This window comes from Squalius cephalus (genome assembly GCF_949319135.1).
Source record: "Squalius cephalus genome assembly, chromosome: 18".
Taxonomy (NCBI): Eukaryota; Metazoa; Chordata; class Actinopteri; order Cypriniformes; family Leuciscidae; genus Squalius; species Squalius cephalus.
The window spans coordinates 28386334-28413498 of record NC_137139.1 but is presented as its reverse complement, the minus strand read 5'-3'; the positions used below and the strand labels follow the sequence as shown (position 1 = coordinate 28413498).

Here is a 27165-nt window from a genome sequence, read left to right as displayed (position 1 = left end):
AAAATGTACTTTCATCTTTGTGTTGGGCTTTGTCTCACTGTTAAGCTACACATATATCACTTCAAAACGAATGGCTATTATTTAAAAAAGTTTTGTAAATATCCAAACAACATGTTAAAAAAATTACTTTACCTGCTGATTATAAGAGTTGGGTGATTTTCTCTAAAACCCCTCCTAATGGTGCCAATAAAACTGATATTCAATCACCAGCAGCCGATTAAGATGAAAAGTGTAGATATCTGAAAAACAAATAAATACAAATATTAATAAATCTCTAATGTAAATTTTATACTTGAAAATCTATGAAAAGATAAGATAACTTCACCTCCTTCATATAATTCAATTAACATAATCTATAAAAATTACTATAAATGTAAGGATATTTCTGTGTGTAAAATCAAATTGGATAAGTCACATTTAATATACATGCTCCCAGTGTTGGGGAAAGTTACTTTTCAAAGTAATGCATTACAATATTGAATTACTCACAAAAAAAGTAACTAATTGCATTACTTAGTTACTTTTTATTAAAAGAGAAAAATTACATTTTCTCACCTGGGCTGGGTTTGCTTGTATTTTTGTTTTTTAATAACAACAAAAAAAGTTATATTTTTGGCAAATGTTAAGGCCCTTTCACACCAAAAGTGAAGTGAATAATCCTCAGGCTGAAGGAAATGCATATTTACGCCTGTACAGTAGAGGGCGCCACTCAAACAAACCTTTCAGCTTCTGCATTCTGGATTAAAGAACAACTGAAATCAAAATTGACCCTATTTACTTTATTAGCGCATATTACTAGTCTTGTGGTGAAAAATTAATCCGTGCAAGTTAATACACAGAAAAAAATAGTTTGCCGTCGTAATCTTTAATCAAAGTCTGAAAAGTTACTTCCGGTCTGGAATGGCGTTCCCTCTCTGATGATGTAGGTTTGACGGCTTGGGTTGGGAAACGCTTAACCACTCCCCTCAAACCGTTAGTCTGCTATGAGTGAGAGATGGAGAGGAGGAGCACTAGAGTAAAACCCTGCCCTCTGTTCAATATTCCTTTTCACTGGGAAATACGTCACAACACTGGAGAAAAGTCGTTTGCAACTTCCGGTTCACGCGGACTTTAAAGAACAATAGGATTCAGCAGAAGGAAGTTCAACACTCTTATTTCTAAATCTAATCTAAAGTAATTTTTGCTTATTAGTATGGTTGAATTAGATTATTGAAGGTCAGCAGCAAAGGCATTGGTTAATAAAGTGAGATTAAATACATCAAGTATATTTATGTAATTTAATATAGTTAATTATAAAAGTTTTGCGTAAAATTCTGAGATTGCATTTTACTGTTTTTAATCATTCTGAGGAATACTGAATGTTTTTCTTCAAGTGAGACGAGTAAATGCATGTTCACATTTAGTCTAGAACTAAAATAACCATCATGTTCACACAGCACACACACACACACACACACACACAGTGAACACAACACCTCCTCACTTTATTTCTCTCAACATGAGGACAGGAGAGCTGTCAGTCATTAAATGTGAAAAAGTGACTAGCGTTACTTATTTTAAAAGTAACTTAGATATTTTGTTGTAAATTGAAAAAGTAATGCATTACTTTACTAGTTACTTGAAAAAGTAATCTGATTACGTAACTCAAGTTACTTGTAATGAGTTACCCCACAACAGGCTTTGTTTTAGCATATAATTTATAATTTAATACTTTAAAAAGTTAGCCTGTTGTATGCTAAGTTTTTCTGTTACACAAAAATCATCCCATCAGCTCGCTATTTTTTTCATTGCAAGCAGTTGTAAGCATTATAGAGCAAAACAAAAATTCTCATTTATTTTCCATTTCTATTGTGCACAGCTCATCAATCATCAAGCCGCTTTTAACTGTCATCATTAAATCATCTGTCTTAAGTTTAATGATCTATATAGAGCCTGTTTTACACCCTGTGGGACATCATTATAATCTTCCTTGGTGAAAAGTTTATTAATATTCAAATAGGCTTTTCATCAACAAGAGCTGCTGGGTTTTTATCCCATGAATTAGTGCGAATAAGAGCGAACTGTGCATTTGTGGTGCTGAAGATGAGATTGAGAGTTCTTTATGAATGGATCATCCAGTATGTAACTCTGATGAATAGTTATTTACTGAATCTCTGTGGCTGTCAGTTTTTGTAATGCAAATTCACATAGAGCTTCATGCTGTTGACTTTTGGCAAAGGTCTTGCAGTTTATTAATGATGCAGTCATGCTGTTTCTTTCAGAAGACTGAATTACATGTTTGCAATAACTCAGTGGCCCATTGTTGATAGGGAGAATATGAATATTAGTTATGTGTCTGGGTTTTCTACGAGCATGACTCAACACTGACATCTACGGTAATACAGCCAGGTTTGCAGCGACCTCAAAGGCAAGAGGAACACAGTTAAAGGGATAGTTCACCCAAAACAATTCTGTAATCAACTAAATTTGGTTTTTGGGTGAACTGTCCCTTTAATATTTCAACAAAAAAATTACTGAACAACAAACACTGATGACTGGAGAGAGAAAAATCCAATCATAACAAATAATAAACTACTACTAAACTTTTGGAAGCAACAACAAAATATTAAATCACCATGTTGTTAAAATAAAAAAAAATAAAAGAAAAAAGAAAGTCTCTCAGATGAGTGCAGAACCATTACATGTCTTATTATTTTCCCCCAGAATAAACATAACAAGCTTTTAACTAAGCTAATTAAATTCCCTGATCATTCCCTTACATTTATTGTATGAGTTTACACTTTGTATTATCAAGTCTAGACTGAAATGGCTTCACATATAAGCTTACAAAACATTTTGAGCTTTTAAAAACTCAATTTAAGTTAATTTACCTTAATCTTTATCATTTGTAGTAGCTGGCGGAAGATTGAGTCTCTCGCATTCACATTGGTCGAACTTGTTTTCGCGCCTTACTTGTAAATATAGAGGCGGGGCTAGGAGAAGTTTTAATGAGATACCGTTGAAAGACGAGATGTAACTTTGCCGACAAGTTATTATCACTATTCTCATTCTAATTTTTTATTTATTAATTTTTTATTCTTAATGCTATATTTAGAAAAGGTGTGTCTTTTAACATCTAAGCATTACAGAAGAAAAAAAAAACGATGTAATATTTGAATACTAAATAGTATCGTGATTCCGTGGCTAATCAAGCTTACTCGTGTCTTTTAAACAAGCAGAAATAGTTTCCAGAAAATTAGAATCAGAGTTGGAGTCAAATTCCAAAATTCTCCAGATCTAGATTTATTTTTGATGAAAATGTCCATTATAAAACCAGAAAATTACATATAAAACACACATACATGACTCGAGAAAAAAACTCAATACAATATTCCTATTGGATTTGGTCTTTTCTGCACGTCTTTGGAATCTATTTAAAAAATATATGGATTTGGTTTTTATTTATTTTATTTTTTATAAAATCTTCTAAGTATTATGGTGTAGATCTTCCCTCTTTTTTTTTTGTTTTTTTTGGTGGTGTTTTTTTTTTCTTCATAAAAAAAATCAATGCTATTGGTCACCCTTCACGTCTGTCTGTTTTACAAATATTTAGCCAATGAAAGAGCTTGTGTAAATCGATCCTCAAACTGTCAGTAAACCTGATAACTCCGCCTCCTCTATCTGAATAGAACAGCAGGCAGCAGCTGAACGAAGTTTTGCAAGGGTAAACAAAGATCTTGTTGTTTGAATAAGTACTAAACACAACACTATGTCTATAAAGGCTCATATTTTATTTATATGATGTCTGACTGAGACATGTGGGACCTGAGAGAGTTCTAGCCTTCGCCATCTAGTCATAGCCAATACCCTACACTTAAATAGCCAGTGTATACAGCATTTTATCTTTTATAAAATTAGATTTTGACTAAATATATTTTACACAACAGGAACAACTGAGCGTCCATACAGCTACAACAACCCAGTGTTTCGTACTGGAACTTACACAAAGCGACTGAGTGATCCTCGTCACCTAGGTAACATATATTTCCAAGAAATTTCTTGGAAATATATCAAATTTAAATATAAATATAAATCAAATTTCTTTGATTTATGATTGCTGATACACTTAATTTATTAACATTAAGTCATGTTATGGAAATAATATTAAATTATGGTTAATTCAAGGCTGTTAATATGCATGTATTCGCTATCTAGCTATTTTTTTTTTTTTTTAATCTATAGTATTCTATATTCTCCGCTCATCTTCACATGTATAAATGTTGCAAAACATGTTTTCTTTAGGGCTTTAGCCCTGAAACCCTGTATATCTATATTATCTATATTATTATTATGGTTGTTATTAATAGTGAATGAATCTAAAGCTTTTGAGACTATTATTTTGTGTTATTGAATTTGTCATGAAGATGTGACCATTTCTTCCTTTTATGTAGGCTTACTAAATAATCTTAATATATATATTTTTTAAAAAACAGGGAGGGGGTGCCCTTTTTCAGTTTCAACCATAGGGTTTCAACACATGCCCCTCAAAAAATCATATCGTATTTTAAAAGTCAAAGTCAACTTAACAGAAAAGGCTTTTATTTTGAAGGGGACTGAGCTGACAGCGAGTTGTACTGTACAACAGCAGCACAGCTTTAGTGAAGGTAGTCAAATAACCCTTTTCTTTGTTGCATGTTTGTTCTGTTGAACACTAAACTTGAACGTTGCCCTTTTCAACTACAAATAGCGCCAGATTTTAAAATGATCAAATAAAGGATTTGCGTTTTCAGAGCGCATATTTAATTAAGTTTGTTGATATCGGAAGGCATTGCTAGCAGTTCAGGCTAATTTCATAGCCGTTTTGTTTTTATAAAAGCTACTTACAATATCTGTGGAAAAAATACTGTAAAGTAAGACTTAATATTGTTTATTTCATTTTTGTAATATTTTAAACTAACGTTACATAAAAAGGTTTAACCCTTTTGAAGAATCCCTAGTTCATAAGCTAGGAATGGGTCGACTTGGAGAAAGTTGGTCTTGTCCATTGCAGCCTAATCGTCGATGTTTAGTATGTAGACTAGAGCTGTATTGTGAGCTGTTGTTCATTGTGTTTTTTATACTCAGCTGGTCTGTAGATTGAAGGATGGATGCCAGTGGCAGACCCTCCACAGCACAGATTGTGTTGCTGGCCACTAGTTCGGCTTTGACTGCCGTCTTGTACACCATATACAAGAAGAAATCGAGCCATGTGGCTAGATTAAGGGTAAGAAAACAACCCTGGTGTATTTCTTTTAATAACACCACCACTTGAAGAAGTAGATCATAGTTAAACCTGACCTGTGTAACAGGAGGCCAAGAAGATGTCATTAAATCCAGACCTTTTCACCATCCTCAATGAAGCACCAGGGAAATGTGTTCCTTATGCAGTTATTGAAGGTATGGCTTCACTGGTTACTGTTGGTCAAACCGTACAATAATTATTGACCCACTATAACAAAGACATGCTGGAAAATAATAAGAGGACACTAGCAAAAATAGGATTAGTGTGCTGTAATGTTCTAGTGTTTTATTCATGCGTCTATAGGTGTTGTGCGCTCCGTGAAGGAGACCTTGAACAGCCAGTTTGTGGACAACTGTAAAGGAGTCATCGAGAGGTTGACCCTAAAGGAGAAGAAGATGGTGTGGAATCGCACAACACATCTGTGGTACTTGTTCTGAATGTGTAAAACTGTCCATTGATACTATTATATAATCTATACACTATGATATATTGTCAATTACACTATCAGCGTTTTGTTTAACATTTTAGTTCTTAATATAAAATATGTATAATGATATTTTGTTTTTAATCATTATACTTTAAATAATTAATTATACCTACATATTTTTCAAATATTTAGATAATACTTTAAATATTTATTCTTTTATTGTTTTAATATTAAAATAATGTGTATAGTAATATTTAGTTTTTAATAATTACATTATTTCAATTTTACGTATTTATATTTACATACGTATTTGTCAATGTTTAGATTACAATTTAAATATGTATTGTTTTAACATTAAAATAATACTTATAAAATGTAGTTTTTAATAATTATAATATATCATAATTTATTTAAATCTCTAAATTTACCTCTATACTTTTTATTTATTGTTGTAATAACAATAATATTTATAATCTATAATTGTAATAGTTTTTTATATTCTAAACATTAAAAATATTTAACTTAGATATAAAATATTTATTAATTTTAAATTTTAAAATATTAATTTTATTTATTAATATTTATATTTAAAAAATAATATTTAAAAATTTTGACTTGATCTTTTAAAATGATATCTTTATTTAATTCACTGTGCCAATACATCTTTCTTTTAGGAATGATTGTGAAAAGCTCATCCACCAACGCACCAACACCGTGCCCTTTGACCTGGCCCCGCACGATGACACCATTCCCACAACAGTGCGAGTGGTCCGCCCGCTCGATGCAGCTGAACTGGATCTGGAGACCACCTATGAGAACTTCCACCCCTCCCAGCAGTCTCTGACCAACGTCATCGGTCACTTCATCAGCGGCGAGCGGCCGCAGGGCATCCAGGAGACGGAAGAAATGCTCCGTCTGGGTGCCAGCATGACTGGCGTAGGGGAGCTGGTGCTGGACAACAACCTGGTTCGTCTTCAACCCCCTAAGCAGGGCCTGCGGTACTTCCTCAGCCGCCTGGACTACGACACGCTCCTGAGTAAGCAAGAGGGTTACCTGCGGCTCTGGAGGGTCTTGACGGTGCTGTTTGGCTTGACTGCCTGTGCCACGCTCTTCTACCTGCTGTGGAGACAGTACGTGCTGCGTAAGGAGCGGAGGAAAGAGCGCAGCGTACTGGACGAGTACAGAAAGTGGCAGAGCAGACGTTTAGAGGAGCTCGACCTGGCGGAGGGTGATGTGTCTCCGACTACATGCACAATATGCCTGAGTCACGAGCGCTCCTGCGTGTTTCTTGAGTGCGGTCACGTGTGTACCTGTGAGGAATGCTATAGGGCCCTCCCCGAACCTAAGAAGTGCCCCATATGCAGGGCTAAAATAGACAGGGTTGTCCCTCTGTATAACAGCTAGAGGCCTTATTGTGAATATGCATATGAGTGACTTTGAAGGCAGGTTTTTGGATGTGAGCCGAGCATTTCTTGCCATGTAATATCAGCCATAATCCAAATACTCTGCATTAAAAAATATTCTTCCAGTTTGAGTTGGTTTTTGTATTCTGTTGATTTGATCGCACTGTTGGCAATTGCAATCATCACTTGTGCCTGTGTGAACTGAAAATCAGTGCTGTTGTATTTCAACCAAAATTTAAAACGACGGTTTCTTCTATTAAAAAAAAAAAAAAAAATGAATAAAAGCGCTTATTTTAGGACCATTAGGATTTTTTGCATTGTGAATATTTTTTGGTTCACATTCATTTCTTACTACTGTAATATAGTATTTTTTAATCACAGTAAAAACTACTATAATACAGATTTTATTTTGTATTAAAAAATGTAAACGCAATACATTTTTTTTTTTACTTTGCAATTATATAAGGTAAATGTTAATAAAAGTTAATAAAGTTAAAAATGTTGATAAAATAAAATGTTACAGTACCTAATGGTCCTAAAAACAGGATTCATTCCCTTTATGTAAAATAAAGTTACATTTTGGGGTTCAATATTGACATGCTCTCTTTAAGACATGTTAGTTGGATGCCAGTTTTGTGGTGTCCTATCATAATTTTTACTTTTCGTTTTAATTGTTTTTATTTGTTGTCATTTTTTTTTGTAAGAATAGGGCGGTGGGAGATTTAAAGCTTTAATCTGATTTATTAAATGGGAATTTGTTGAACCTAATCAGTTTGTTCTTCCTTTGTTCTTCAGTATGGTTTAATATTAGCAATGCTTAATTTACAAATAATATTATAATGATACAAACAATAAATAAAGATGTTTTTTCTATAGTGGATCAATCTGAATTTGCCAATTGATGTTTACTTCCACGTACCAGTTGTGTATGTGTGAGAGTGACGTTACTTTACACAACAGGAGATGAATATATACTAGTTTAACTTTAGAAGGCCACAATGAAGAACTAAAAGCCTAACAACAGTATGTAAAGCCAAACAGAATTAAACCACTAAGTATTTAGAATTATATATTGTAACTATATGAGTTTCCTAATTGAACTGGAAAGGGCTTATTAAACAGTTTTTTTTTTAAATCTCCAAACAGATTTTTAACCACTAAGCTACATTGACAAAAACAAATGGAAAGGGGAGGAGCAGTAGCTTGCAGGTGATATTTATCTGACTAGCGTCTACCTGGTCTCTGAACTAACTGTAATTTGCATCCTTTTGTATATCAGTTTTTCCAAACACTTCCAGCCTAAACACATTTTAGTGTAACCAGTTTAGTCTTCCAGCCTAAACACATTCTGTCATCATCCTGCTGTTTATTTATAGTTATTGATTATCGTGGATGGAGAGGGAGCACGTCTGAGGTGTTACCTTATGAAGAAAACAGTCATTTTGTCCAGCACAGGGAGCAGATAAGCCTCACCAGATGCCGTCTCAACAACTTCTGCACGTTTCCATGAAATTTGTACTTGTACAGTTTCCGTGTGTTTTGCAGAAAGTCACAGAAACCTTGAACAGCCCTTCTGTTGACAACTGCAACAGGGTCCTGAAAGAGAAGAGGGTGCTGAATTACGCAACAGATGTCTGGTAAATATTTGAAATTTGTATATGCCCATTAATATTAAAATTATGGGATGCACTTTATTTTACAGTACGTGTACTTACAGTGTACTTGCCTAAGGAAGTATTGGATCATATAAGGTAACTACATGGGTTAGGTTTAGGGGAAGGTTCAGGATTAGTACCTAGTTATTACACAGTTATTGTAATTACTGTAATAAGTACATAGTATGTAGATGGGGAGTTTTATATTATGAGTAGTCTATATGGTACACGGAAGGGTATGGATTCAATTAAACTTGTGTGTGTGTGTGTGTACAGGTTTTTTCACACTCAAACTGTTCATATCAAGCGTGATGCAAATTGTTGAGATTGTTTGCATATCACTCTTCTATGGAAGCTTGTTTCCACCACACAATAAAAATTTAAAAAGGTAATTGCTACTTTTTATCTCACAATTCTGACTCTTTTTTTCTTCAGAATTGAGTGACAAACAATCATAAAGTCAGAATTGTGTGATATGAAGTCGCAATTGCGTGTTATAAAGTCGTGAGATAAAAATTCAGAATTGTGAGATAAAAGAAAGTTGTTTTCTGCAGAATAACAAAAAAAAGATAATTCACCTATTAAAAAATGTAATAGCTTTTTCACTCTGTGTGAATAGATCTATAGGATCCACAGTAAGATTTTTGTTTGCAATACATATTTTTGTCACCCACCAATCAAAATAAAGGAAGTCATTGACAATAATAAAGGAAGTCACTGACTTCCATTATGCAAAACACAAACCATCACTAAAATGTAACAGTTATGTATCACTCTCATGTAATGGAAAAGTTAAAGTAAATATGAATGATATGAGAAGATTTGAAAATATAATGATAATAACACTGGTTTGAAAATACTAGTAGTGACACTATTGTTCAAAAGATTTTTTTTGGAAAGAAATGATTCATTAATTATCTTTTTAAAATAAAATGCCTTTCTGTGCAAACTAATGAATATACACTACCATTCAAAAGTTAGAGATCTTTTTTGAATGAATTTAATCATATTATTCAGAAAGCATGCATTGATCAAAAGTGACAGTAAAGACATTTGTACTAATGTTACAAAAAAAATTCTGTTTCAAATAAATGCTGTTCTTTTGAATCTTCTATTCATCAAATAATCTTGAACAAAAATGTATCATGGTTTCCACAAAAATATTAATCGGCACAACTGTTTTCAACAGCAGCAAGTCATCATATTAGAATGATTTCTGAAGGATCATGTGACGATGCTGAAAATAAGTAATGAGTAATGATGCTGAAAATTCAGCTTTGATCACAGGAATAAAATACATTTTAAAATATATTCAAATAGAAAACAGTTATTTTACATGTTAATAATATTTCACAACATTACTGTTTTTACTATATATTTTTATTTGTATCAAATAAATGCAGCCTTTGTGAGAATAAGAGACTCCTTTCAAAAAATCATAGCAATCAGTAGTGTAAATATGGTTCAAGGTTCCCCCTTTAGCTGTTCTAAAATCACTATAAACCTTGCTTTTATAAAACAGTTAGTCCATAAAAATATTTGTTTTCACAGGTGTATACACTCACCTAAAGGATTATTAGGAACACCATACTAATACTGTGTTTGACCCCCTTTTTCCTTCAGAACTGCCTTAATTCTACGTGGCATTGATTCAACAAGGTGCTGAAAGCATTCTTTAGAAATGTTGGCCCATATTGATAGGATAGCATCTTGCAGTTGATGGAGATTTGTGGGATGCACATCCAGGGCACGAAGCTCCCGTTCCACCACATCCCAAAGATGCTCTATTGGGTTGAGATCTGGTGACTGTGGGGGCCATTTTAGTACAGTGAACTCATTGTCATGTTCAAAAAACCAATTTGAAATGATTCGAGCTTTGTGACATGGTGCATTATCCTGCTGGAAGTAGCCATCAGAGGATGGGTACATGGTGGTCATAAAGGGATGGACATGGTCAGAAACAATGCTCAGGTAGGCGTGGCATTTAAACGATGCCCAATTGGCACTAAGGGGCCTAAAGTGTGCCAAGAAAACATCCCCCACACCATTACACCACCACCACCAGCCTGCACAGTGGTAACAAGGCATGATGGATCCATGTTCTCATTCTGTTTATGCCAAATTCTGACTCTGCCATCTGAATGTCTCAACAGAAATCGAGACTCATCAGACCAGGCAACATTTTTCCAGTCTTCAACTGTCCAATTTTGGTGAGCTCGTGCAAATTGTAGCCTCTTTTTCCTATTTGTAGTGGAGATGAGTGGTACCCGGTGGGGTCTTCTGCTGTTGTAGCCCATCCGCCTCAAGGTTGTGCGTGTTGTGGCTTCACAAATGCTTTGCTGCATACCTCGGTTGTAACGAGTGGTTATTTCAGTCAAAGTTGCTCTTCTATCAGCTTGAATCAGTCGGCCCATTCTCCTCTGACCTCTAGCATCAACAAGGCATTTTCGCCCACAGGACTGCTGCATACTGGATGTTTTTCCCTTTTCACACCATTCTTTGTAAACCCTAGAAATGGTTGTGCGTGAAAATCCCAGTAACTGAGCAGATTGTGAAATACTCAGACCGGCCCGTCTGGCACCAACAACCATGCCACGCTCAAAATTGCTTAAATCACCTTTCTTTCCCATTCTGACATTCAGTTTGGAGTTCAGGAGATTGTCTTGACCAGGACCACACCCCTAAATGCATTGAAGCAACTGCCATGTGATTGGTTGATTAGATAATTGCATTAATAAGAAATTGAACAGGTGTTCCTAATAATCCTTTAGGTGAGTGTATTTGTAGAGTAATTTACAACGGCTTCAAACGAGGCTCGGCCAATCAGAATCAAGGACCGGAACTATCCGATTTATAATCACATTTTTAAAATGTTCCAACTTTTTGCTCTGCTGGTCTTGTTTGATGCTGCTATGACAGCTTGAACATCTGAAAAATATTTTTTTATTAAAATTATGCATTTTGACAGCTTGACTGGTGTCGTGTGCAAGTTGATGCAAGACAGCCACCTGGTTTGTGTCCCGCCTCTGGACCTCCAGCACGACCTCACTCTTCTGAAGAAGCAGGAGAGAGACCTGTGGCTCTGCGGGGTCTTGAAGGTGATGCTTGGCCTGACCGCGTGCGCCATCTTCCTCTACATGCTGTGCGGGAAACCGAGGAGGAGAGTTAGGAAGTTCAGACATATACAGGAGATCTTTAGAATAATACAATCTGTCAGAGAAGATATAAATGAAGATATGAATTAGATTTTAGATGCTCCTTTAGAAGGGTTGAGGGGATATATTATTGTTTGTTTCTTTGCTTTCATCTTAGTTATTATTATCTATATTGCGATTAAGAAAAGCTCTATTGGTTATGCATATTTTACAAACAATATTATAAAAATGTAAACGATTGTAAAAATGATTTATTTATTTTGCATTAATTGTACATGTAAGCAGAGAGTATTACTGTGTCCGACCAGTAGATGGAGATAAATACCTGTTTAGCTTTACCATCACAGTTCAATCTAGGAGGATCACTATGGGTTGCCTAGTACTGAGATCAGCCAATTGTGTAAATTACATAAGTATGACACTAATAGAGCCAGATACCATGCAGAACTATCAACATAATGCCTTAAAACCACCAGAAGTCTTTAAAAGCTTGAGTAATAAAACAGATTAAATCCCATAAACAAACCACTACTAAACCAATCATTTATGTTAAGATTGTAATCTAGTAAGTATATTGTTATACGAGTATAACAAGTATATCAGTCAAATTATATGCCTGTTGAATAACAAATGATATTCTGTTTAGCATTATATAATGGTAGGTGATGTTCTTAAAGGGATAGCTCACCCAAAAATGAAAATTCTGTCATGCGTTACTCTCCCTTATGTCGTTCCAAATCGCAAGACTTTCATCTTCGGAACACAAATGAAGATATTTTTGATGAAATCTGAGAGCTTTCTGTCCCTCCATTGACAGCTATGCAACTACCACTTTGACGCTTCAAAAAGTTCATAAAGAGATCGTAAAACTAATACTTAGTTCAGTTGAGTTCGGTTCGGTTGAGCTTCTGTTTATGTTCACTGATGAATGTTTAAATGTGAATAAAAGCATAAATTCAATCGGTTCATCTTATAAAGGGAAAGAGTCTCTTCAGAAAATTTGGACTAAACCGCTCATTTCATATGGATTAGTTTTACGATCTCTTTATGAACTTTCTGAAGCGTCAAAGTGGTAGTTGCGTAGCTGTCAATGGAGGGACAGAAAACTCTCAGACTTCATCAAAAATATCTTCATAACTATGTAAAAAAAAAAAAACCTGTAAAATGGTTAACTGTAATGTACCGTAATTTCTAATTTTACTCTTTTTTTTTTTTTTTTTTTACTGTTTTTAGGGGGGGGGGGGGAGATAGATTTGAATAGCTCAGATTTCAATAGCTAAATAACTCCTATAATCCTATGAAAGTTTTGGAGTATAATTTTTTTTCTAAACATACTTTACCAAACACAACAGTCTCTCAGTTCATGAATTTGCCCTTTTGGGTTTCAAAGCAACCTAAACCATGTCATGCCATTTTAATTATTTAGTATATGATATTGTTTTTTTGGTATTCATATAAGATGATTTGTTTTTAGGGGGGCATCTTAACATTCTGTCAAGTGTCTACATATGAAAAATAGCCTTTTTGGCTAATTCATGGCACACTTACAGCCATGATCATGACTGTGCACTGCCTCTGTAAATAAATACATTTGCAAAATGATTTGGGCAGGGAAGCTTCAGACAACATGATGATACAGCATCAATCAACCCTATATGTGACCCTGGACCACAAAACCAGTTTTAATTGAGATTTATACATCCTCTGAAAGCTGAATAAATAAGCTTTCCATTGCTGCCATGGTTTGTTAGGATAGGACAATATTTGGCAGAGATACAACTATTGAAAATCTGGAATCTGAGGGAGCAAAAAAATCGAAACACTGAGAAAATCGCCTTTAAAGTTGTCCATTTATGTTCGTATTATTATCTTTAAAGTTGTCCATTTATGTTTGTAATCTTTACTTAATATCCTAATGATTTTTGGCATTAAAGAAAAATCGATAATTTTGACCCATACAGTGTATTTTTGGCTATTGCCACAAATATAAATTGTGATCACTGTCACATATGTATTGAAAAACCCCTATATTTCTCCACTAAGCCACAAAGTGCAAAGACAAGAATGAGACAAGCTTGAAATGATGTTCAACCCTAGTGGGATTCAAACCCACATCCTTTAGGACGCTAACCACTACACCACAGTACCCAAATGGTGCAGGCAGGCAGCAGTGCGAGAGTGGAGGAGGATGGGGGGTGGAGGAGCTTGTGCGCGTGCCGTGCAGTCTGAGTCTGAGTGACGTCTCTCTGCTCTCTGAGGATCCGTGTGTTGTTGCATCGCGCCTGTTTTGCATCTACATCAGTTTTTCCGAATGACTTCAGCTCGTCGCCTGTAAGTAACGACAGGAAAAGTGAAAGTGACTCCCATAGTGTGAAGGTAAAATAAAGCTGCATCGTATCGTGACAGTTGAGATCCTCGCGCGCCGTTTGCTTGCAGAGCCCTCGCTCGTCGGTTACCGAGTGTCTTATTATCCTGATCGATTGTTGTGAACGGAATCATGTCAGAAGTGCTGCCTTACGACGAGAACATCTCTCCTTACGGTGATGATGGAGATGAAGAGCAGATATCCCTCACCTGTCGCCTGCAGAACAACAACAGTAACTTCTTCAGTTCTGCGCAGAACAAACGAGCTCCGAAACTCGGACAGATCGGACGCAGTAAGAGAGGTGAGGAAACGATTTTTATTATTATTATTTTTTTTACGTTGTCGTTGTGTCGTAGGTGAAATAAAAAATAAGTGCAGATTATAGTGTCAAAGTATATATTAATGTTCTGATATCCAACAAACTACTTAAATAGCTAATTAATGCGTCGAAGTAATGCCTCGTTTCCACTACCTTTAATAAGATACCAATTACTTAAATATGCTAATTTGTGGCATCACGTGGTGATGTCAGCGTGATCGCTTGTATTTACTTGCCTGCCTGTTCATAATGAGATTTCATCTTATGTCATATAGATTTTGCTGTTTGTTGATTGCTAATTGACACATAGAAACTTTTTCGTTCTTAAATATAAAAGCTTAGGTTATGTATATTATTACTGAGGAATAGTCCAGATCACAGCTATCAAGCTCCAAAAAGAACATACACACACACACACACACACACACAAAAAACATGTTCCGGACAACAACTATCAAAAATATACCAAATAAGATATAAAATACATATATTGTGTATTTTATGTTTTTTTTAAAGCTTAAAAGCTCTGATCCGGATGATTCTTCAATAATTACTCGTATGATAGCTTTGTGAAAGGGACTGAAATGTAAATCATTATTCTCTGAAAATGTTCTTGAAGCTCTGAAATCTCAGACTTCAGAAAATGAGATTTAAAGAAATGGCAGGCCAACATTTGGCTTGCTGGTTTTTGTTTTTTGGAGCTTGATAGCAGCATGAACATATTTCAGATATTTTATTTACATTTTATTTATTCAATTTTATTTCTATTTTATTCCACAGATAAAAAAAGATGTCGGTTTTTCAAAAAATTGAATGACCATTTAACTTTTTGCAGTTCAATTAATTAGTCCAGCAGTGTGACAAATTATTTTATTTTATTTTATTTTTTGAAGTACAAATATTATTTTTAATGTGCATCTATTCAGTATTCTCAGGTCATGCAAAACAGCATGCATAATTATAATACCAGAACTAGAATTTTTATTTTATTTTTTGTTAATAATTTTAAAGGAATTTTAGCACGTCATTTTATTGTATTTATTTACATTAGTCAGTTTCTCAGTTTCATTTTTTTTTTTTCTGCAGTCTGCAAAGCCCGACTGTCCTATTCTTGTCAATAAAACTAAAGTCTTGTCATTTCTCCAAGGGCAGCATGTTTGACCCCGTGTGCCTCATGTGATTTCTCTTTCAGTTGTCATAGAAGATGACAGAATTGATGAAGTTCTGAACAACACAGCAGAGAAGTCATCGGCGGGAGTGTAACGCTCAAGGACGAAGTTAAAGCGGCAGGAAATCGTGGGTTACGTGCATTCTGCATCAAAAGCACTTTGCAGTCCCTCTTAGTATGGGTTGAATTTCACTGTGCGGCAGCAGGCGAGGAGAGAGCCCCTACTGCGGGCATCCGAACCGAGGAAGCGGGGCTCTGTCTGCTTTCTCTCTTTAAGGGCATGTTTCATATCCCTTCTTATAAAGTGACATCTTACACTGGACATGTTGTTTAAAATACATGTGGAGTTGGTCTGTAGTGGTCCAGATTCAGTTTATATTGTGAGAGGAATGCATTGATATAAATCACAAGCACAAATCTGGCAACTTTTGTTCATTATTTTTGCCGTGAGACTGAGCACTCTTCGTTTCTTTTTGTGCACAATGAGAGTGTTTTTCACTTTAAATATCCTTATTATGATCTCTTGGATACATTTTGTGTTCTTTTGCAGAGATGATGGACAGAACAAATGTTTTTTTATAGGATGAGAAAGGAAAGACTACTTTTTTTAAAGCAATTTTTTTCATGTTGAATATTGTAATTATTATTATTATTTTGTTGTTGTTGATGTGGCTGCAAACTGCCTGCTTATCCTGAGTTCAAAAGCTTATTTTTTATATCAAGGAGCTATTTCTGAAGAGGAAAAAAATGCTTATTTGGGTAATAGTCGTAGCACTTTCAAACGTGGTTGTCAGCTAAATGGATTTTGATCACTTTTGTGCCAAAATTTTGCAAAAATATGCCAGTCGACTTGTGTTTCCGTTCACCCGAGTAATGTGAAGTTTTCCAGGCCTGCCTCTCATATATGTTTCAGGGCTTTTCTAACGGCTTTTTTGCATGAGAATGGCACAAATGCCTCCTTCTGTGGCAGTGAATTACTAATATATTTACTGTAATGTTACTTTGAATGACGAACCTCAGACTCTTGAATATCGTGAATGTTGCACTTCTCTATACTGTTAAACAGGGCTATATTTGCAACGAAATGTATGACCAATAAAATGTCATTACTTAACAGAACTCTACCACCCTTACTGTACGTTATGTGAAATTTCTTCTCTTGGTTGTTTTATCAATTGTAAGGTGGCACTTTTCTAAAACAAATGTTTTCCCATTAAAACAGGCATGTTCGGATATAACAATCAGAGTTGTTCTTGATCACAAGAGCTGTCTGGTCAATAATGAGGAATGCATTTCAGTTGTTTAACCAAATCTAATACGTCGAACGAACATGCTTGAGCTTCCGTTTACCACAACTGATGTGTGAATTGATGAATGTTTATATGTGAATAAAAGCCTAAATTCAATCTGTTCATCTTATAAAGCGATTGTGTCTCTTCAGAAGTTTTGGACTAAACCGCTCAATTCATATGGATTAGTTTTACAATCTCTTTATGAACTTTTGAAGTGTCAGTTGTGTAGGCCGAGCTGTCAATAGAGGGACAGAAAGCTCTCAGTTTTCATCAAAAGGATCTTCATTTGTGTTCAGAAGATCAACTAAAGTCTTACGGGTCTGGAACGACGTGAGGGTGAGCAATTAATGACAGAATTTTCATTTTTGGCTAAACTATCCCTTTAACCACAAGTTTGTTTTGTTTTTACAATGAATGCTTTTGCAGCAAAAGTAGGCTATATAAAGCAAGGAACTGTACTTAAGTAGATGTTAAAACACTTTTTCTAATCATCAAGATTTAAACATTAGAATGAGATTAGTGACAAGACTTGTCTGGGCAAAGTTACATCTCGTCTTTCAACTACTATCACGACCATATAAAGCAAGTAAACCTGGTAAGCATGGAGCAAGCGCGACCTACAGGAATTACGTCAATATTGCAACCGGAAGTTCCTTTAGCTAAAATAATAGTCATGATGCTAAACTTTACGGCTAATTTATTTATTTATTTTTGGAACATAATAGGTTAAATGCCTAAATAATATATATATATATATATATACACACCATTCAAAAGTTTGAGGTCAGTACGATTTTTTAAACAAAGAAATGAATGCTATTGTTCAGCAAAGGAAGCATTAAACTGATCAAAATTGAAAACGATTTTTGTATTGTAATGAAATATTTAAATTTTAAATAAATGCTGTTCTTTTGAACTTTCTATTCATCAAAGAATCCTGAAAAAAAGTACCACGGTTTCCACAAAAAAAAAAAAAAAAAAAATTAAGCAGAAAAAACATTTTCAAGATTGCTAATAATCAGAAATGTTTCTTGAGCAGCAATTTAGAATATTAGAATGATTTCTGAAGGATCATGTAACGCTGAAGACTGGAGTAATGTATTGCCATGACAGGAAATATTCTTTTAAATTGTACTTAAATTGTTACTGTATTTTTGATCAAATAAATGCATCCTTGGTGAGCATAAGAGATTTCTTTCAAAAACATTTAAAAAAAATCTTGCTATAATGAAAATTTAAGCTTCACATTTTTGTTTTTAAACCACTGGAATACCTTGCCCAAATGTGACCCTGGATCACAAAACCAGTCACATGTCGCACGGGTATTTGTGGCAATAGCCAACAATACAGTATGGGTCAAAATTATAGATTTCTCTTTTATGCCAAAAATCATTAGGATATTAGGTAAAGATCATGTTCCATGAAGATATTTTGTAAATTTCCTACTGTAAATATATAAAACATGTATTTTTGTGAGTGAATGCAGCACAATCGCGAACATAAATTGACAACTTTAAAGGAGATTTTCTCAATGTTTTGATTTTTTTGCTCCCTCAGATTCCAGATTTTCAATAGTTGTATCTCGGCCAAATATTGTCATATCCTAACAAACAATACATCAATGGAAAGCTTATTTATTCGGCTTTCAGATGATGTATACGTCTCAATTAAAAAAAAAAAATGACCCATGTGACTGGTTTTGTGGTCCAGGGTCACAAATACAGACTTCCATTGTAAATATGTTCAGATTGAACATTCAAATGTATCCTCATCACAATGTCCAGATTCTGCTGAAAGTGTGGGAATTCCCCTCCAGCTCATTAGGACCCCCTGGATGAGCAGGTAATCAGGTGAGAGAAACTATAACATTTCCACCCTGTTTTGTCAAAGGAAATGAAGCAGAGCTGCTCAAATGAGCGGTTTATATAGAAAACATGAGGCTGCAGGGGAAATCGCAACGAAATCTATGAAGAAAGTAAAGTGGGCTACTCAGTGTCTTTGTGTTGCTTTGAAAGGCAGTATGGTACTATGGTGCTCTCTCTCCCACATTACTGAACTCTCTCTACAGTCAGAAGTGAGCTGAATGCATTTAGAAAGCACTAGAATGACTTTGCAAACTGAGTTCAGGTTTTATTTACTTTCATTTTTATTTTAAAATGCAGAGTGCATTAGGAGCAGGAATGTGCTGTTCTTTCTCTGAACATCCCTCATAACACTTACACACATGCCAATCTGTTTCTTTGTTGGGAAAGTTTTATTGTTGTCATTCACTTACCCGTGGCCACAGAAAGGAATCAGAGATTGTGGGTCACAATCAGCAGAAAGCACACAATGTTTTTAATGATGTGCACACAATGTTTTTTTCTATATATATATATTATATATATAGTTTTTCAACATTTTTTTTTTTTTTTACAACAAATCCCTATAAGCTTGTGAACAGTTTTGTAGTGGCTGTGTGCAAGTTCTGCTAATTCACAAGCCGACAAACTTACCTTGCAAAGGTCATTTTCATCATTAAACCAAACATACAAAAACACTCAGCAATGAGATATTTTCTTGAGTGATAGCCAGTGGTTTAATTAGTGACATTATTAATAGATTTGCTATCCGGCGTCTTCTCATCACCCTCCTCAACCTGCTTCCCTAACAAACGTACTGTGGCCAACTGGGTTGTTAATGGTATTTGCTTCTGTTGAAGCCGTCAGCTTGCGTTATTTCAGCTTATTTTTCAAATAATCGTATTTAATAATGTAATTCATATACATTACCCATAATGCTGTACAGAAAATTACACCAATCAGTGATTTGAAAAAAGCAACACCTGCCAAAATAGCTCTTTAGCTCCGCCCACTCCCATGAAGCACTGCGAATGATGTAATCGTGTCAATCTCTCTAAGCTCTCAAAATACTTAAATATTTGTATATATATATATATATGCATATTTTGAAATAAACTTATATATATAAAATCAACATTTGTACATGAGAAGCTTTATTTCTCCATCGTTTTTAATTTGATTATGCTGTTTGCAAAGCTTCATGGGATTGTAGTTCTTTCCCTCGCTAAACACTCTTGTACCTTTGTCATTTTGTCCAATTTTCAAATACTTTTTTTTGCTTCAAATCAAAGTTTGTAATGTTGTGATTCACTCATAGCTGATTGGTTTGGTTCATGGCTTATAACTCTTTAACAAAGACTTTTTAAAAATCCCTATGGGAGAAATGAATGTAAAAAATGCTTCCGTATATATACTCTGTATATTTCTATGGCATCGCTGTCGAAGAGTGATTAGCTGGTGAAGTGGATTTACTTACTGTAGAGTTAACGAAAGTTATTATGAGCTTTGTAATGTTTGAAGCAGATGTCATAACAAATGTTAGTAGACCGGGAAGATTTTAAAACAGTGGTTTGTTCATAAATCCGTAAGATCTTACCTTCATGCTGTGGAAATACAAACCGGCGGGGCTACATAAGGTCAATACAATGGCTGAGCGAGTGACGGAAAATGTACATGTTTCTCTCTTCTGACTGCCGTAATCAATCTCTCGAATATTTTCCCCCTCTTTTGGGAAAAAAGGCATCAAAACACAATCACAGATTTTTTTTTTTCTATTGGAGCAAATGGAAATACAAAAATGATATTTGCTGTCATCTCCCGTTCACCGCTTTAGAAGTTTACCCATCTATGACGACTTTTGCTTCTGAGAGCCCCGGAAATGTGAAAAGAGTCCATTATAACAATGCAGTGCATCTCCCAGGCCTCAAGCACCACAGAAAATGAACACATTGGGGGACAAAAAACAAGAAAACAAAAGTGTTATTGCATGTTGGCATCTCATTAGAGCACAAGCAGATGATGTTTTGCTGCTCAGTGGGTCTGAAGCGTGAACGGCGTGTGTGGTGGCCGGGCATCCACTTCTCCATTATTTTGGCCACTCTGTAGACATAAAAGTGCTAACGGTACAGTTGGCTGCCATGGCAACAGATGCGCTCAGTGTTATCTTGGGGCAGAGATGTGAGCAAAAGCCCCAATTGGTGCCTTTTCTCTATGCAAATAATTCAGCTTTGCATCAAAGCCATGTGTTGTAATTATTCTCCACTTAAGCTGACAGCCTCACGAGCCTCAGCTCTGAATGATATTGCTCTCAAGAGCCACGTGGTTCGGATGAAACCTTTGGTAACACTTTATTTAGGTGTCCTTGTTACATATGTTACATGTACTTACCATAGTAAATTATAACAGTAAATTATGCATAATTACATGCAACCAACCCTCAACCAAATCCTAATCCTATACCCTATAGTAAGTACATGTAGTTGCTTAATATTACTCAGTACTTAAATATGTAATTACACTATAACAATGACACCTTAAAATAAAGTGTAACCTGTTTTGCTAACTGCGTCAAAGGACAACAGGAATGCATCTTTAAAGGAATAGTTCACCAAAAATGTAAAATCATTTACTCACCCTTATTGTTGTTCCAAACCTGTTTTAATTTCATTTATATTCTGGTATTTATATTAGTCTAGAAATAGGTTCCCATGTACCCGCTTGGCAGTTGTTTGGGACCCTAATGGTGTCTAGTTAAGAATTAGCCTATTGATGTTGCAGAGGTCAACTAATGTCCCATGGGTTTCGTTTGGCGGCCATCTTGAAGTGATGTCAACGCTAGTGGCGAAAAATACAGATTTTCATACGTATCTCTTGAACAACACAACATACAAAGACAAATGAACCCACTTTTTCATATAATTATGACACCAGGAATCAAATGGAAAGGTCATTGACATGGTACAACCACTCTTTATTGGTGAAAGTTTAGGCTCATAACGATGTAACTTTTGCTATTTTGTTTCGCAATAGTTTCCTGCATTAGTCATGTTTGTCATAGAACCATGAATGAGGCGTCAAATCGTGCAGATTATTGAGGAGAGGTGTGCTATATCTTGTATAAGCGATCGGGCGTACGATGTTCGCCCGGCGTGCAAAAAATTGGGTAAAAAATCCCATAGACTTAACATTGCAATAAACTTTGGCAAGTTATAGCTCTGAGCGAGGATTTCAGAGAAACATATGGGTCACAACAGAAGAGGCTGGCATGCTCTGTAAGAACATACCTCACAATGGGGTGTAAGTTGTACCCCTGGGGGGAAGAGCTGCCCAAAGTTGCCCCATAGACATAAAATGGTGACGGCCCATGAAACAGGGATTGCGCATATGTATTTACTATGCAAACTTGCATAGGAATTTTGTATTCAACATAACTCTCATAGAGACAAGGGAGTGGTCTCTCAGGATCACCATGAGGCTATCAAGCCACTCCCTAGCAACCAAACAGTACCCTAGCAACCGTTTAGCAAGACCTATATCTCTGCATCAGAACATCGTAGAGACATGGCGGTTGGCTCATTTGACTCATGCTAGGAAACAGGACTTTTGAGGACTACAGGACATTAGGACAGTCTGAGGAGGCTACAGCTGAGATCGGTCAGAAGTACACCATCAACACCTTCAATCTGGGTATGTGCATGAAGGCTCTGCCACTTGTCTGGAAGTTCCCGGAGAAGTTCAAGCACCACCTAGTCCTCCCAGGGCAGTTTTATACTGCCATGAACTACCTCGGCATGATCACTAACCATAAGTGCCGTGGTTCAGGCTATGCTGAGATCATCCTTGAGGCTCAGCTGGTCACAAGCCACTAACACCAATCGATAATGCGACTCTTGAGGCCAGGGGAGTGAGGTTTACCTGCTGAGTTCTTTACTAGCTGGCCTCCGTTACACTCACCTCCCTAAACCTCATTCCCGTTCGGGTCACGGCACCAGTGGAACCCCTCCGGTTCTACTCACACTACTCACACGGCAAAATACTTGGAATATAGCATACAACTCGTATGGACGTCTTTTATGGTGCTTTTTAAAGTTGGCTACTTTTATTTTTATTTTGGATCTTAGCAGCCCCACAGTCCTCATTCACTTTCATGAAATGAAAAATAGTGGTCATGATATTCTTTAAATTCACCTTCTACAAAAGAGAGAAAATCATATGGGTTTAGAACAACATGAGGGTGAGTAAATTGTTTCTTGACTTGAACAACTTAAAACGGTCTTACATTTTTGCTCGCCGGAGAAACTATAATACACTTGCTATTTCCTTAATTACCATATATCTTTCTCTTTCAAATACTGATGAAAAGGTTAAATTCTGCTTTGTTGCAAGGCATCATGGCACTAATTGCCGTAAAAGACTGATTTTCGCTTTGGGACCATGTTTATCTGAAAGTTCCACGGTGGTTGCTATGGAAATATGTGTTGAGAAGGGAAGTTGTCCTAGTTAGTGCACCGTTCGTGTTGGCAGTGATCCGTAGGAGGTATCAGAATGATCCTCCTGTCATATCATTAATTCTCCTTGATGCATTTCCAACAACAGCACAGGTCATCACACAATAACTAGAGTGCTATTGTGATAAAAATCATCATTTTCCCATTTGCTTCTGAGAGGGTTGCACAGTTAAACACTCTCCACCCACTCTACAGATCGTTCGCTCACCTCTCTGCCTCTTTTAAAAAGGTATAAATGTCAATGAATCTAAAGTCATGTCAGATATTTGCAAATGAGCCTGTTTGATCTAACCAGGCATTACGTGACAGCAGACTGTATGTGTGCCTGGTTTCAGCATCTTGAACTGTTTGGCTGAAAATAATTGGAAAAAACATCTCAGAATTGGTATTTTCACCAATATACATAAAAAACAGATAAAACTCTGGTTTTGAGATGAGTTGATTTCTCTGGTTGCTGTAGTGCACTAAAGCCAAATTGATCACGCTGTATCACACCCTATTAGATTTCATGTGTTATTGCCTTATGGCAATAAAACTGAATGGAGACTCAGAATGATTTCAGCCTTTAAAGTAGCACCACATTTAATTGGTTTCTTGAAACACATTCATTAGTATCTTAACTTCTAATCATCTCCTAGAATTTTACTGAGGTAATGATGTATCAATGATATTTTTGTGCTTAGATGTGCTTTCATGACACCGTTTTCTACTAAAAACGGAAAAGATTTTCATGCATTTTGACCTTTAGATAGCCACAGCGTTAACTATGTTGAAAACCTTCTTTTACATTGCAGTCGGCAGCTATTTTTGTAGTTAATATGACTTTTGTAGTCTATTTTAGAGCGTTTTAGAGCCAAGGCAAAAGACTTGGAATATAGCATACAACTCGTATGGACGTCTTTTATGGTGCTTTTTAATGTTGGCTATACATTTACTCGTCAACGGCATTTTAGGGGCCTGAAAATGCAAGTTTTTGAAAATTCAATATGTGCATGTGATGCAAGAATACTAATTAAGTTCACAATATAAATTCAAGGTTCATACATTTTGTTTGGTTCTTTGAGCAACTAAAGTCATTTGAACCCATCTATTCTTGTCAGGTTGGGGGTGAAGGAAGAAGCGAGGACTCAGGTGCAGAATTGATGGGCTTTATTTTAAAAATAAAATAAAACAGGAACAAACAAAAACTACCCCGAAGGGGAAAACAAGACAGACTTGACTTTGACTCGGCTTGACTTGACTTGACGGCAGGGAAACACACAGTATAGATACGACAACGAACCAGCACAGGACTGCAAACACAAGGAGAATAAATAGAGAGAGCAAACAAAGCAGGTAACGAGGGAGGACAGGTGGGGAAAATGAATCAATAATCAGGTAACAAGGTGGGCGGGGTTAGACAATTGACAGGAGAGCACATGGCACAAGGAAACACATGACAAGCCATGTGCTCACAACAAACAGGACTAGAACACAAAACGAGACATGAACACGCAGCTAGTGAAAACTCATAAGCCACGTGTTCACACAAAACATAACATGAAAGCACACAGCCAGTGAAAAACTAGCTGTGTGCTACACAGCACAAGACAAGAAAAAACACGCAGACAGAAGAGCGCGCGGCTCGAGCGAACTCGAAACCGCGCGCGCTCACGTGACAAGACAGAGCGCACGAGAACGAGCGAAAGCTCATTCCGTGCGCTCACAAAAGAAAACAAACACGCGGAGCATTGATGTCCGAATCCCGACACAGAACCGAAATCTAACTAGACAGACATGTCGGGATCCAAACACCATGCCCCGCACATATAACAAGGCACATAGACAAGTGAGTGCACGGCCCGAGCGCGCTCGGAACCGCACACTCACACAGAGACGAGACAAAACAGGGAGTGTCAGAGCTCTGTCACAAAACCAAGAAATTAACTAGACCGAAGTGACAGAACCCTGACACTACCCCTCCTCCAAGGGACGCCACCTGGCGTCCCAAAGCGGGACATCAAAAACAAGACAGGAACATGACAAGACAACTCACCAACAGACAACACAAGACAGGAAGATCAAGACACAGAGACAAAGTGGGGAGGGAGGGAGGGGAGCCAAGTCAGAGCCAGCAGGAACATCCACAAAGTCAAAAAGAGGGACCAGGGAGGGACGGGCGGGTTGAGCCAGGGAGGCTCAGGCAGATCTGGGGTCATGGCAGAAGACCAGGGTGGAACCGGAGGGACAGACCAGGGAGATTCCGGCGGGTCTGGAATCCTGGCTGAGGGCCAGAGCGGTGCTGGGGGAACTGACCAGGGAGACTCCGGCGGGTCTGGAATCCTGGCTGAGGGCCAGGGCGGTGCTGGAGGAACTGACCAGGGAGACTCCGGCGGGTCTGGAATCCTGGCTGAGGGCCAGGGTGGTGCCGGAGGGACTGACCAGGGAGACTCCGGCGGGTCTGGAATCCTGGCTGAGGGCCAGGGTGGTGCCGGAGGGACTGACCAGGGAGAATCCGGCGGGACAGGAGTCCCAGCTGAGAGCCAGGACAGTACAGGGGCCTTGGGTGGCGTCGACAGGGCAGGTTGCAAGGGCAGATCCATCAGGGCAGGCGGAGCAGACTGGCCAGACTTGGGAAAGACAGGGACTATAGTGAGGAAGGGAAATCCCACAAATATCACTGCTACAAAGGATGCATGGCCGACACGGCGGGCACAGGGCAGACAGTTATCTGGGACAGCCTCCGGGCTGGCAGTGGGCTCTGGAAGGACCTCAGGGCTGGCAGCGGGCTCTGGGAGGGCCTCAGGGCTGGCAGCGGGCTCTGGGACGGCCTCCGGGAGCTTGTCCGAAACCGGCATGACAGGGAGCATGGGTGGCGCCGGCAGGGCAAGGAGCTTGGGTGGCGCCGACAGGGCAAGGAGCTTGGGGGGCGCCGGCAGGGCAAGGAGCTTGGGGGGCGCCGGCAGGGCAAGGAGCTTGGGTGGCGCCAGCAGGGCAAGGACCCTGGGTGGCGCCGGCAGGGCAAGGAGCCTGGGTGGCGCCGGCAGGGCAAGGAGCCTGGGAATGGCCTCTGGACCCGCAGCAGGCTCTGGGACAACCTCTTGGTCCTGGGGTATGGAGGAAGCCTTCCTCCTTCTCCTCCTCCGTTTCCGAGAGCGAGGTGGTGCTGCAGTCTCTTGGACCTCCACAGGGGGCGCTGCAGCCTCTTGGACCACCAGTGAGGGCGCTGCAGCCTCTTGGACCGCCAGTGGAGGCGCTGCAGCCTCTTGGACCGCCAGTGGGGGCGCTGCAGCCTCTTCAGCCGCCAGTGGGGGCGCTGCAGCCTCTTGGACCGCCAGTGGGGGCGCTGCAGCCTCTTGGACCGCCAGTGGGGGCGCTGCAGCCTCTTCAGCCGCCAGTGGGAGCGCTGCAGCCTCTTCAGCCGCCAGTGGGTAGGAGGCAGAACTGTTCTTCCTCCCTCTCCCCGAAGGGGTCATCGGAGGACTGGGGACCTGGCAGTTTGTGAGGTGAATAGGAGGTGGACCAAGAGGTGGAAGGCCACCCTCCTCTCCACGGTTGTATACAAACCCCACAAACTGCCAGAATGAAAGTATCCCCAGCATTCCCATCTCCCAGGCAGGGACAGGCTCATTGAGGCCGTTGTTGAAAATGTCCTTGAGCGCAGTGTTGTTAATATCAAGCCCCTCCGCAGTGATGACAAACTGGTGGGCAAACTCTTTCACTGTAGACACCCCTTGGCGAAGAGAAAAGAGCTTGCCATAGTGCTTCATCGTCTGACAAGTGGAGGGGCGAG

General features: G+C 37.9%; 4 protein-coding genes across 5 annotated transcripts in view; 3 read left to right on the top strand and 1 right to left on the bottom strand.

The window, feature by feature from the left end:
* LOC307146410 (integrator complex subunit 11) overlaps positions 1–27165 on the top strand; it is a 229447-nt gene that overhangs the window by 111249 nt on the left and 91033 nt on the right. The gene's annotated exons all lie outside the window — the stretch shown is intronic.
* On the bottom strand, positions 139–14293 carry LOC307146327 (uncharacterized protein; the record flags this gene model as incomplete). Of its 2 annotated transcripts, none has more annotated exons than XM_079850230.1 (4): positions 139–239; positions 8512–8686; positions 11754–11885; positions 14032–14193. In XM_079850230.1, the coding sequence occupies 3 exons, from the start codon at positions 14191–14193 to the stop codon at positions 8528–8530; spliced, it is 453 nt and encodes a 150-aa protein (XP_079706356.1). In that variant the 3' UTR covers positions 139–239; positions 8512–8527. The 2 variants fall into 2 exon arrangements, with proteins under 2 accessions (XP_079706356.1, XP_079706355.1); XM_079850229.1 differs by having other exon boundaries at positions 141–239; positions 14048–14293.
* Positions 4583–7215, top strand: mul1 (mitochondrial E3 ubiquitin protein ligase 1). The gene is made up of 5 exons (XM_079848876.1): positions 4583–4643; positions 5104–5242; positions 5328–5415; positions 5564–5684; positions 6362–7215. The coding sequence occupies exons 2-5, from the start codon at positions 5123–5125 to the stop codon at positions 7089–7091; spliced, it is 1059 nt and encodes a 352-aa protein (XP_079705002.1). The 5' UTR covers positions 4583–4643; positions 5104–5122; the 3' UTR covers positions 7092–7215.
* camk2n1b (calcium/calmodulin-dependent protein kinase II inhibitor 1b) lies at positions 14080–17170 on the top strand. Its single transcript, XM_079850231.1, has 2 exons — positions 14080–14566; positions 15777–17170. The coding sequence occupies exons 1-2, from the start codon at positions 14398–14400 to the stop codon at positions 15845–15847; spliced, it is 240 nt and encodes a 79-aa protein (XP_079706357.1). The 5' UTR covers positions 14080–14397; the 3' UTR covers positions 15848–17170.